General features: G+C 42.1%; 1 protein-coding gene across 1 annotated transcript in view; it reads left to right on the forward strand.

The window, feature by feature from the left end:
• Window positions 1-13,827, forward strand: part of LOC118328316 (A disintegrin and metalloproteinase with thrombospondin motifs 9-like) — a gene marked incomplete in the record, with an annotated part of 34,352 nt that overhangs the window by 19,001 nt on the left and 1,524 nt on the right. The window contains 6 exon segments of the mRNA XM_035661985.1: window positions 1,694-1,801; window positions 1,883-2,050; window positions 4,100-4,348; window positions 5,960-6,121; window positions 6,388-6,564; window positions 12,394-12,564. Of these exon segments, the coding sequence (XP_035517878.1) occupies window positions 1,694-1,801; window positions 1,883-2,050; window positions 4,100-4,348; window positions 5,960-6,121; window positions 6,388-6,564; window positions 12,394-12,564 (1,035 nt within the window).

Here is a 13,827-nt window from a genome sequence, read left to right on the forward strand (position 1 = left end):
CTCTCACTCTCTTTCTCTCTCTCCAGTGTCTTTCTTTTACTTCGCTCAATTGCTCACAACCTCTCTATCTCTTCCTCACTGTGAGAGCAACAGTTGTTCCACGGTTGAGTCCCTGACACTCAAAACACACACAGACAAACTCACACATTTCATTTCCACCTGGTCTCAATAAAGCTATGTTGTCTGATCTAGTCTGGTTTAGAGGGAAAGACAGAAGGAAAGGTTTTACCGGCCCCACTAACCCCACATAGAGACACACAACTCTCTGACAGAATCCCCAAAAGAAAGCCCAGATGTTGAATGATGACCTTACAGTGTTAGTCTTCAGAATACTTTTATCTTCATTATGTAAGAGACACAAAAGGCAGAACAAGTTTGTCTTCCCAATGCCGTCATCCCTTAGTTGTGACAGCTGATCTTGGACCCTTGACTACAGATTTAAACAAATCGTAATTTACAGAAATCTAGTTAGATTCAATGGACGTTCTTTAAATGACCAATTACTAATATTTAAAGCTGGCTAGTTAAAAAGCGTTAATATCTCCTCTATTCAGAAAGTGTTTCATTCACTTAATTTTAAATGTGGAATTGTTTGTGTTGTCTAAATCTGTATATGTTTTTAAGTGTGCCACACACAAAGAGACAGAGGAATACCAAATAAATCTATTTTGCGCTGAATAAGAGTTGTGTTTGTTTAGCGTGGGGCGTAAACCCATTTCAGAGGGCTGAGCATGCACACTCAGGATGAGGCCCCCCTCTAGTCGCAGTGGCTCTTAATTCCGGTGCCTGGGCCGGCAGAGCCAGTGACCCTGAAGCAGTCGCCCCACCTTGTTGTAATTCTAACCAGCCAGCCATGAAGTGGGCCACCATGCCGCCAGTCCCACCACCACCAGCCACCAAGCAGGGCTTAGAAAAAGAGGGAGATGGAGGTCTGAGTACAAGGAGGAGAGGGGTGGAGGCAAGGGATGCCTTGCTCGAGATTTCCACACACAGTTTGGATGTAGGATTAACAGTTAATGTAACAGTTATATCACTGCTTGGGCATATTATATAATTTGTAAAAACCATACATCATCACAAAATCTGTCATATTTATCAGTTTGTACATCTAAAACATGAGTCTGACAGGAAGTGTGCGTAGAGCTACCTTAAGCACTGACTTCAAGACTATTTGCTTCCGTTAGGAGGAGTGTGGAATGTGGAGCCTGCTCAGAGCCTCTGCAACCTGATTGAGGCCCTCATTCCTAGAGACTGGGGGTCAGAGGGCACCAGAGGGCATGGGGGGAAAAAGAGGAAGGGGCGGAAGGTGAGGGACAAGGGGGTGGATTAGGGGTGGAGTTTACAACCACGCCAGCATGGGCATTGGAGCCCTGAATACCACTCCACTATGACCTGTTATGACAGGGATCAGGGCTTTATGCTGAGTGGCTTACTGCCACAATCCATAGTTTGAACTGAGGGGGGGACCCTGTTAATGTTGTTTTGGTAAGGTGGGGGAAAGAGCTGATGGGAAACACAACTACTCTCAAACATAGAGCTGAAGGAATATAGTTTAAGTAGTAAATGAGTGCCCCATGTCAGAGGAGCTATCTCTGATATTCATGGTATTTCGTGGTCAGGGACAGATGTTGTTACAGTATATTCATTTTGTTAATCACTGCATGAATGGGTGTATGTGTCCTCCCTTCCACAGGACTGTGAATTGGCCCAGTGTCCCAGCAGCCACCCTGTTCCCCCAGGGACCAAAGTCCCCTCCCACCAGGGCCACAAAACTCAGTGGCGGTTTGGTTCCTGGACCCAGGTTGGTTGTTCTGCCACACCTTCAACCCGTGTGCCTTTTTGTTGGTTTCCAGCTTATTAACCTCTCTCCTCTGCACCACAGTGTAGTGCCAGCTGTGGCAAAGGGACACGGATGCGCTACGTGAGTTGCCGTGACAACCAGGGTGGTGTGGCAGATGAGTCGGCGTGCGCGCACCTACCGAAGCCACCTGCCAGAGAAGTGTGCTCAGTAGTGGCCTGTGGACAGTGGAAAGTGCTGGAATGGACAGTGGTAAGAAAAAAAACCCGTCATTATTATTTATTCAGTTGTATCTGACCCAGTTGGCACACAATATCTTAAAATTACAGTGTTAAGCAGCTGAACCTAAATTTATGTAAGCTCGCCATATTTGTAGAAGTAAGTCTGAAATAATTGAAAATTTGGAAAATAGTTTTCTGCATTTTCCGTCAGATCTGCATCTCATTATGCTGAGAGACAGTACTGTTGATTAACCTAAATAATGTGTCATCAATATTGCGCTCTAGATGTTTTTCTTCTAGCAAGGTTTGTTTATTTTCAGTTTACTCCGGATGATTTTCACCCTACACTGAAAATTAGTGTCTGCACACGCTATGTAGATATGTGAGCAAAGATGTGGAGACAGGGTGGCAGCTGGGAGGCAAGTGTGTATCGAGGTCTGGAGGAGGGCTGGAATGAGGCTAGAGAAGGAGTGTGTATCAGTGTGAGAGAGAGCCAGAGAGTGAATTTGAGCAAGGCACAAGTTTCTGGAGCTGGGAGATGCAAGGGGCTGCAGTGAGGGGCTCCAGTCTTGTTTACAGATGTTTCTCATCAGAGTCCTGGTGATACAATACAGCCAGACTGCAGGTCTGGTCACCATACACACACCCACACACACACACACACACACACGCACACACACACACATGCATATGCATGCACACCCACACATGTACCACCAAGCCAAAGACACTCATTGAACCCCCAAAGAAAATAGTTCATCCCAAGGCCAAAAAAGATTACAGAGGCCTATTCCAGCCACACACACATACACACCCACACTTTCTAACGTGAAGCAAAATAGCCTTCTTAATCTTGTAGTGACAGACCACTCCAATATGACAGAGATTTGTTATTGTTCTCAGGGCATGCACAGCCTACAGTATGTTATCCAACAGCCTCATTTAGTATCACATCATGTACATCGACATATTGTATGTCAAACCTTACAGTATCTAAAATCATGTGAAATCCATAACATGGTGACAGAGCAGTGTAAACTTCTGGACAGTGTAATCCCAGGCAGGGTTTTAAAGTTGACAGCTGTTGCATAAGAATAATAGATCACTTTATGCAAGGCAGAAAGTGGACTCTGCTGTGGAGGAGCTGAGTGAGATGCCATTAGTGCTTGGCGTGCTCTGTCTTGTGTTATTCTTCTGAAAAGAAAGATGTGTACTTGGTATCTTTAAAGATTTACTGCATGGTCAGCCAGGGCCATTTGCTGAGTCAGGCTTGCTTTAAGTTGGTGTTGGACTATATGCCATATTAGCCTTGTCATTGTTTTTGTTAGTGAGTTTTTTAAGGCCCAGCCGAGGAGTAGAGGTTTCCACTTTGGTGCTATCTGAATGTAGTTGACATAGTTGTGCTGGTCGCCACCCTTGGGCCGAGTGTCAGCTGGAAATGGGGTCGACACCTCCATAACTGTTAGTAGTTGCTGCCCTCCAGCGAAAGGCTTTAAGTATCTTTGGGTCTTAAGATCTATAGTTGGATGTATGCAGCAGCTACTGTCATTATGGCACTGTTCTGGACCATCACGGGAAAAGAAAAGATGAGTGTGAAAGTGAAGCTGTTCACTTCCCAGGCGAGTATCGCCTGTGGTCACAAACGTTGAGTTGTGGCAGAAAAGATGAGATTAAATACACATGGCTCAAACTATTTTCTATTGCTCTAGAAATCCGACTGGGAGAGAGTGTGTTCTTGAAGATCTTTCAATATCTGGAAAGGATGAAGAAGAAAGAAAATGTCAGGCCCTTGAGCCCACTCGCTCATCAATATAGAAATATATCATGTATTCATTAGAAGGCGCTCTTGCCTTTATTATCATTTTATAACCCCATAGTTGTTACAGCAATCAATGTTCATCCTGTTATTTCAAAGTTGTCAAATGTTTGTAAAAATCTGTTTAAAGAGCCAATTCTGATGACCCATGTTGAGCCATTTGTACAAATAGTAGGTTGGTATGATTGCTCATCTTTTACCTCACACCATGTAATAATGCATCTAGATGCATATAAGCATAATGCATCCCCTTTGTGTTTTCAGTGCTCAGTAACCTGCGGCCAGGGGAAGACGACGCGGCAGGTACTGTGCGTCAACTTCAGTGACCAAGAAGTGAATGCTAGTGAGTGTGACCCAGACGATCGTCCTACCACAGAGCAGGACTGTGCTATGTCTCAATGCCCGTCCCGCTCCAGTGAGACCCGACCTTTCCCGTCCTCACCAAACGCCAGTGCCAGGAACAACCTGCCTCGTAGCCAATCCCACCAATGGCGGACTGGACCCTGGGGCGCGGTGAGGCATCACATCACAGTGGTCAACAAACCATTTCTCTGGGGCCTGACATTTGAAATATTGTGCTTAATCCTGTGCAGCCAACCCCTCAGCTCAAACAATAGAAGTCTGGAGAAAATGATAGCAAGGGGGAAAATGAGACAGTTGAGGAGCTGAGGCGGTACTGAAATGGCTATTTTTATAATGATCCCACCATCAGGAAACTATTTTTTTACACAAGGAACTGCTAAAGGCCACTCTTTTCACACACGTAATTGTACCATGTACGTTTTCTATTGTTAGTGAGCTAACTGTTAACCCGAATGCTCCGTCCCAGCAGTTAGACTGCAGTATCACAATGTTTTATAGTTACTATCTGTACTGAACCGACTTTTGTGTTAAATGTAGCCCCCTATTGATTCAACCATGGTTGAGTCTACATAGGATTAAAGGAATGGTTTGACATTTTGCGAATTGCGCTTAATCACTCTCTTGCTGAGAGTTAGAGGATTGATACCACTTTTATGTCCATAAATGTTAAGCTACAGCCAGTAGCTGAGTAGCCAGTCCCTGGTTTTGTAATGGATTAAACAAATATGTCATAACATTAACAAGAATGTCAATTATTGAGCTTTAGAGACTCTTGTAGATTAATTTTACCTTTGGGCCGAGCCAGGCTAGCCATACCAATATGTTTCCAGTCTTTGTGCTATGCTAAGCTAAGCAGGTTCTGTAGCTTTGTAGTTACTGTATTTCCAGACAGGAGAGTGGTATAGAGCTGAATATGTGTAGTTCCCTAAATGTCAAACTATTACTTTAAGATGTCCTAACTAAACCTGTCCTCATCATATAAAGTATTCCCCCTTGTGTTACAGAGGATTTGGGGTGGTTTAAGTACTAATGTAAAGTGAAAAGTTCAGTAATTTTTTAACAGTTTGTGAAGCAGTTATATTTTCCTACAATGCATTTTATGATGCTGACTTTGACACACGCTCATAAAGTGAGGCTCAGTTCTCCAGGTCCTTTTATCTTTTTAAGACAAGGCCTTGGACATTGTGATGTGACTCCACAGGATATCATAACCTAAGAGCCACAGGCTGTCTCCCCCATGGATTTCTTTCTTTGTATTGTTCATCTGTTTTTTTTAAGAACTGGGTTAGTGATAATCTCTGTCCAAAAATAATTTTGACCTTTAAATAATTCTGGGAAGTGATTAAAGCTATTTCTGGTGACTCTTCCTTCCTCTGTCCTGAGGATGTATATTTTATTATAGCAGCACACATGGCCAGTCTTTTGACATGGGATGGCTCATAGTATTGTTCTGTGAATTTTTGAGTGGGAGCTTTGTGTGCACACAATATAATACACATACTATAGTGCACAAGTATTCTTTACAACATGGTCTGTGTATTTAATCTACTCGTGATTCTTCTATCTAGACAAAGATACACTGATTTAATACGTTGCAGTAGGCAGTTTTGTGTGTTTTTTACTTCATCATGTCTAAATGAAGTGTAAATAATATACATACAGTATATACCTAGATAGATTTTTACCTATACACACACCCATCATCTATTTGTGTGACACATCTAATTGACAGTGCTTACTTTTCTCTCTCTGTAACAACAGTGCTCCAGCACATGTGCAGGAGGTTTCCAACGGCGTGTAGTAGTGTGCCAGGATGAGAATGGGTACCCTGCCAACAGCTGCGAGGATCGCAGCCGGCCCAATGAGCAGCGATCCTGTGAGTCAGGGCCATGTCCACAGTGGATCTATGGCAGCTGGGGAGAGGTAAGACAGGCACCACTCTATCGCTCTTTACATCAGATATTGGTCTAGTTTAGAGAGAAAACTGTTAACTCTGGGATGCTTTTTTGTGTTTGATTAATTACTTTGACTGATGTAGAAGTTGCTTAGTGTGGAGGTTTGAAAATGCATTAGAAATCAGCTAATACTCACATTCTCCATGCTTCACACAAGAAGTTTTTTCTTAACACTCAAAAACCTTTTCCCAATACCCATGTGTAAAACACAACCTCTCCTCCTGCTGTCTTCAGTGCACCAAGCCATGTGGAGGTGGAATAAAGACGAGGCAAGTGGTGTGTCAGCGTCCAAACGGCGAGCGTTTCAATGATCTGAGCTGCGAGATCCATGACAAGCCACCAGATCGCGAGCAGTGCAATACTCAGCCGTGCCCGTCTAGCCCCCACTGGATCACAGACCCATGGAGCTCGGTACGCTCATAAAAAATACTCTATACCCTGTTTTTCAACCTCACATTTTTTCAAATGCTTGTAGTCTTACTCTTTTACAAACAGTCTTAAAGGGACAGAATGACTATGGTGCTTTTGCACTGGAGAAACAACCGCTTCTCTACTTTTACTTTTAACCCCTTCCACTTCCTGCTCCCTCTCTGGTGCCTGCGATTGGTCGACGTTTCCTCAAGACATTCGGAGAGTTAATTTCTGTTGCACTTAAATGGCAAAGAAACGCTCACTTGCAATATGCCAAAAAAAAAGTACAACATCGCAAAATACTTCAGTGACAGCTGTGACCATAAGAACATTTTTTGTCAGTCCTAGTTACCATAAAACTGTTGTTGAGCCTTGTATTAGTATTTGAAAAATTCAGGATCACTTTGTATCACAATCAAAGTTAGTTTTGTAAAATATTGTTTTTAAAGATAATTTATTAAGATATTTTTTTCCTTTTTATCTTTTGTATATAGCATTAACTTTAAAAAGTGATTTATTTTGTGTCTTAGCTCTTTGTATTCGCACATTTAGCCAATCGTTGCTCATATGCAAATACTGATGAATGTTTTTGTATATCAGGAATATACAGTACGATGCCTTTTTCTTTTATTATCCAAAGAATGGCCCATAATCCCCAAATATGTGGTGCTACACAATGTAGTCGATGTTCTGTTATGAACATTAAAAGCACCAACTTACATAGGGCTGTGTACTATATATACATCTTTGTGCTATATACATCTATGAAATGGCTATTGTATCAAGAATTCAATTTGTCTCAAGGCACATGTGGTTTTTTAGAGAAGTTACTAATCTTATTTAGACACTTTATTTTACAGTTTATGTATTTACTTTCTGCTACGAAACAAACAGTGGTGTTGCCCCAAAATGACATTGACACTGAAGCATTAATATGTTGGCTCAAAGGTTTCTGAAACGTCCAGTATCAGTAGTAAACACCAGCAAACAGTAGCTGTACTAGCACTGTAAAATAAAGTGTCTCACTGAGTTTGTGATAATTAGAACTAATAGCCATTGTATTCCAGCTTGGCAGAGGGGTTTTGACCCAGATTTCCTTAGTGTGGCCAAAACAATAAGTTTAAATCTCTCTGCTCCAAAGGTGCTTTGATATGAGTGTATTTATATTATGTTAGTTAATGTTTTCTCTGTACAGTAAGTACTTGGAGTTGCTAAATATGCTATGCTCAACAATACCTCACTTGGAACAAAACACAACTCAACTAGCCATTAAACGATGATAACCTACACTACAGTGGTGCTTTGGCCAAACAAGGGAGATATAAGATATAAATATCAAAAATGAACCATCGTATTTTTGGTCGATTAGGTGTTTATTGTGGCACATTGCTTTATAGTGCTGCCTTTTTTTGTACTTTTTATTTCTTTCCATGAGCAGTTAGTGGATTGATCAGATTGATCAGCTAAATGCAAAGTGTATCACAGATTTGATGAAATAATGTTGAATTGTCTTCGAATGTCCATCAAAGAGCTTGCTCAACCTTTAAGGGAATGGGCTGTTAAAATGTCGTACTTTGAACACGTGATACCTGTGACCACAGGGGAAGTTAATAGTGTTTTGTATCCAGAGCTCTTACTCTGAGCCAACCTAATGTGTCTACCTCAGTCTCTGTTTTGATTGCCCCCCTGCCGTATCTTTCTCTCCCTTGCCCTGGAGGGGTTTGGCTGGCTAAGATTAAGCATGAGTTGTTGAGGCTACCCATTGCAGCTGATGGCCCTAAACACAGATCCAGGTTGTGTGTCATCTCCCACCTTGTAATGCCTACCATCCTGCTGTGGACAGTGAAAAATGATCTAGAATCTGTGGTTAGGGGCAACTTTTGCCTGCAGCCTACCCAGTTGACTCCTCCTGGTCATAAATGTCTGTACTGACATCACACCTTATTTTAAGGGCCTGTTAACACAGCAGTGAGTACATTTTTTACCACACATTATTTACTAATGAGAACTATCTCTTCTAATGAGTCCCACATGTGATTGTAAGGCAGCATAAAATTAAATTTAGGTTGAATCAGTGAAAGTAGAGCACAGTTTTATTTTTCAGTCATAGCAGTTTGACTCCTTGTGGTCAACCTCTGGTTCAAACAGCAGTACAGTTATACACACCATATCAACAGGCTCTTGAAATAAGTATATTGTATGTCTCTTATTCACAAATGGCAGTATTCTGTAGTCTGTGTTTCAAGATTTCTGTACATTTATGTAATTACTTGTATTTATTGTTACTTCATTATAATGTTATGTCAATATTTAATTTTTTTATGGATTTGTTGGATTTCTGTTCATTTCCCGAAAGGTTATGATTAAAGTGAAGTAGAGGTACAATCAAAGGCTTTTTTTCATTCTTATTTGAACAAAACATTCTGGTAACACTTAAGTTTGTAGCCTGCAACATACAGCACATTTCTTCCCAAAAATCCAGTGTAATGTTTTGTATTAATGGTGTACCAGTACAGTACAGTACTGATGCATAAATGTAGATACAAAGCAGCAATATGTGAAGTTAGGGAGTAAGTGAGTAGATAGATAGATACTTTATTGTCCTTCACAGGAAATTTGTCACAGTCTGTACGTAGCTTTCAGACATACATACACAGATACAAGGGACACCACGACATAACAACAAGAATAAACACTTAATGCAGCACATTTAGCACATTTACCCCTCCCTAACTATCTGGGAACTTAAAAGAAATGTTTGTATTTGTTTGCATATTCTAATATTATAGGGCCCACTGTGACCTACTGAGTAACAAAGCTGAATTTTGTCAGACAATAGGGTAATGAATTCTGTAGCACTGCTGTGATTTATTTCAGAATTACCATTTACTGCAAACTACATAGTTGTGTAATTTCATCATCTTTAAAGTCAGCCCATCTCTTCTAACAATAAACTAACACTATGTCCAAAACAGAGTAGGCCTAATGCCAAAAACATTGCTTTCCTCAAAAACTGTTTTTTTACCTGTTTGTGGCTCTCAAGGACGGTCATGCTCATGTACACATCTTGTGCCCTCGTATGCGTGTGTATGGATGTGTACTGTACTGGCACAATTGGTATTAAAAAATTTCACTGTAAATGGGAATAATTACGCTGTACATTGTGGTGTGTAATCTAAAGCATTACCAACATTTTTGTCACTCACAGTGAGCTGGCCAAGGTCACTGCAAACTAAGAAAAAGGAAAAAAACAACTTACATAAACTGGTTGTCCGAAAAAGTCTGAAACAAGGATAAGGCTTTAACTCAAGATTACCAACTCCATCTTTATGGTAATTTCAGTGTGTTTGTGGATAAGGAAGTGTCCTATATTATTTAGTGTGTTTACCTTTGACTTTGGCTAAAAGATTTAAGAAGAGATGCCTGGCTAATAGCTTACAAAGCAGTCCTCCCCGCCAGTCTATTCAACGGGGTGTTTTTCCTGAATGAAAACGCACAAATCACTGAGCAATATCCTTGTTATTTTATGTGATCAGGGCCTCTGCTGACCTCTTTGAGTGACCGTGCTCTTACCGTCAGTGTCAGGAGTTCAAAGCTCTTTCCATCAAGGTAAATCTGTGTCTTGTGGGACAATGCTTCAGTATACCTCCCATTTCATTGACTGTGTTCATTCACTCTTAATGCCTACCCTGGCTTTTTCTGGGACGCCTGGTGACGCGTGCTCAGCTATGAAGTTGCCAGCGCCCTTTGCCCCTTTCTGTCAGGCCCCTCTACTCTGGTCTAATGCGGGTTGATGACAGTGTACCAAGACAATACAGTGGTGTATTGGTGGGTCAAGGGTCACGTTTGATCTGGGGAGGGGCCCCTTCCCAGTTTGTCACGTCAGCACAGACAGACTTCTGGGAAATTGCTGTGATGGGGGGGGGGGGCAAAACCAAGTTGAATAGGATTCCCAAACACTATGCTGACATTGAAAACTGGTGTATTTAGGGGGGTTTCATTTCACATGGTGCTGGTCGATGCTTTGCCTATATCGATTTTTAAAGCTAAAGTTGTATGATTTGAAAGATGTGTTTTGTATCTGCAATTCTATGCATTGTAATTACCTTTTGAACTGTTTAGAAGTCAGTTCAAACTGACTGGTGATTGACACTGTTTAAATTCCATGTAGCATTATGGTAAATAGAGCCTGAACCGACAAATCGCTTTACAATTTGCCTCTCGTTCAAACACACGCACACCGATGGTGACGCAGCTGCCGTGCAAGATGCTGGCCTGCCCATCAGGAGCAACTATGTTCAGTGTCTTGACCAAGGACACTACGATATGTGGACAGGGGGAGCCAGGGATCGAACTACCAACCCTGTGATAAGTGGACGGCCCACTCTACCTCCTGCAAATAAAACTAAAGCAAAATAAATTTGTTTATATAGTGTATTTATTTTCCGATGGAGTAGGAAATATTGAGTTCAAGTGTGTGTGTGTGAGCAATCATGTTGTATTAGTGAACTGGATACAGAATCCCAGAGAACTTATGGGCAAAGTTAATGAACTCTGCATGGGGGGGTTCAAGTACTGATAAAACACATGGTGTTTTAATGTGACCCATTTGCACTGATTCTCAAGGTATTCTGAGGGCATTTCAGCACAGCACACCAGCAGGAAAGCCCTTGTAAAAAAGTATATAAAACCTTTGAGGAACGACCTGACGATTGATTGCAGTCTGGATTGTAAATGCTTTAACCTTTACTGGGAAGCTCAGTTTCCCCTGCGATGACCCACTTGTGTACATCTAAAACTAATGTGTTACTGTATATTGCGTTCATGTCAGGCAACAGCATTAAAAATATGATCTCTGTTGTTGCAGTCAGTGGTGGTATTTGCTGTCAGGAGAACTGTCAGTGACTTATTACATCAATCATGAAGTCAGTTTTCTACTTTATACAATAATTCATAGGAAGTACTATCCCAAAGACACATAAGAAACACAGTCAGTGTCATTTTTATTGATATTTAATGACAATATCCACACAAGAATCACGTTTCTTTATCTCTTGGCATAAAAACCAGCATGAATTAACTCCAATAAATCTAGCGCATTACAGATCAAATGTAGATGTGCCCGGATTTAAGAAGGGGAACAGGCATTTTATTAGCCCCTCCTTTAATGACCCCCTCATACCCCTCATCCCCACACCCTGAATGAGGTGAGAGGTCACAGCATGTTCCTGTCTAGTACAGTCCCTTGCTGGTCAGGACAGCACCACACACTGGGCCGCGTACCCATTCAACTCTGAGCCTGTCGCTTCCCATCCATCCCCACATGCAACGCCCCTTTGATTATCCGAGCACAGTCCAGCCCTTCTCCACTCCCTCCTGTGTGTGTGTGTGTGTATGTGTGTGTCTGCCTGTCACACTGAGTTAGAGTAACTCGGTGAACCCGGAGGTGAAACAAACTGCTGCCGGGGTGATCGGACACGCTTTGCCATTGGACTAGCGACCCACGTGGAACTGCGTCTCTCTCATATCACGTTTTTTTTTTTTTCTTTTTTTGGGGGGGGGGGTTGGAGTCAAAAAGATCCACAAACTAAATTTACCTGTTCAATAAATACTTAACTTGACTTAAATTATAATGATTATAATATTTTATCATGCAGATTCAATTATGCCTGACATTATAGTGAAGTGCTTTGTGAAACCCAATCATTTTGTTTGACCTAAATCATGCCGACCAAACAACCAAACCCACCCTGACTTTCATTTGTTTGGGGTGTGTACAGTTTTAACACAAAACATACCTTTTGATTTCAATTTAACTCCTTCTTGCAGTGCTCTGCCGCCTGTGGAAGAGGATTCAAGTCCCGTAAAGTGAGCTGCGTGACCGGCTCTGGTCGCCCTGCCTCAGAGGAAAACTGCCAGTCTCTGTCCCCCAAACCCAGCAAGCAGAGGCGCTGCCGAGGTGGACGATGTCCCAAGTGGAAGACTGGCAACTGGGGAGAGGTAGGAGTCTTTAACCCTGCTGTAAAACACTCCTACCACTCTTGTTCTCACGCTGCTAGACATGTTTTTTTCTCTCTTTCCACTTTAATGCTTACCAGCCTGCTGGCAACTACGCGCATATGTGTGAAAACATCTGCAGCTAAACCTTATTTAAGTATGTATTCACCATGCCAGGCCACTAACTAAGGCAGGGTGCTTTTACACATCACATGGTGGTTGGCTGGTTTGCAGCACAGGCCTGCGGTGGCTGCTTACTGGGGTTTTTGAGGTAGTGTATGCAGGGGCTGTGACTACACAGTACAGTCAGTATGACAGCAGGAGGTATGAGCGCCCCTCTCTTTGATCTTAACAGCCAGTGCAAATCTACCCCTCTCATTTCTATATTTTCTCTTCCTCCGTCCCTCACTTTTCTGTCTTCTCTGTCCCTTTTATCCTCCTTCTCACTGTTGCTCTTTCTCCACTTTTCCATCACTTTTTTTCTTTCAAGCCCTCTTCCACTTCTGTCCCCTCTGTGTTCAGCCTCCCCAATGGGAACCACATGTTAGTCTTTTCTTTGAATGCCCTACTAAAAAGGCAATTCACCCACGTCATCACGCCAGAAACACTCACAACGTACACCTGGACTTCTAGAGAGCCTGTCCGGGGCTTGTGTGTTTTCTTTGCCTCCCTTTACTCTCTATGTCTTCTCTCTCTCTTTTCTTGTGTCCTCTTTCTCTGAATTCACTCCACTGGCCAAGAGTCTAAGCACAAGAGCCACATCTGCGCACCATACGTCAGAGAGGATGTGCGTCTGCTCTAAACAGCTGTGGAGCAGGACACATGCCAGGAGAAAATGATACTCACACACAAGGCTCTTAGTCGGGTACAGTATGATTACCCATTCTGTACCAGGCTGCCTAGTAGTTCAATGGTAGTTCATTGGCACATGATACATTTTGATTGAATGATGGAATATTTAAAGCTGCATGTAAATATGTGTGTAACAGGCTCCATCCAATGATCTGATGTAACCTCAGCTTAATCATCTGGAGATTGGGTTTATCACTTCTTTCTCCCTTAACCTGCAAAAGTATGAGCAGTTGTGATGTCGGTCTCTCTCATATACATGTACACAAACAGAGACTCAAACATTGTATCAGTCATAATCCTGTTATGCGCAAAACACTACATATATATAGCTGGCCTCATTAACAAGGCCCGGATCCCCCACTGACATTGACTCTTATACCCACCCTATACGTATGCATTACATTAATGCACTCC

The sequence above is a fragment of the Morone saxatilis genome, unplaced genomic scaffold, assembly GCF_004916995.1.
Source record: "Morone saxatilis isolate NCDOM2014 unplaced genomic scaffold, NCSU_SB_2.0 Contig18, whole genome shotgun sequence".
In the NCBI taxonomy this organism is placed as follows: domain Eukaryota; kingdom Metazoa; phylum Chordata; class Actinopteri; family Moronidae; genus Morone; species Morone saxatilis.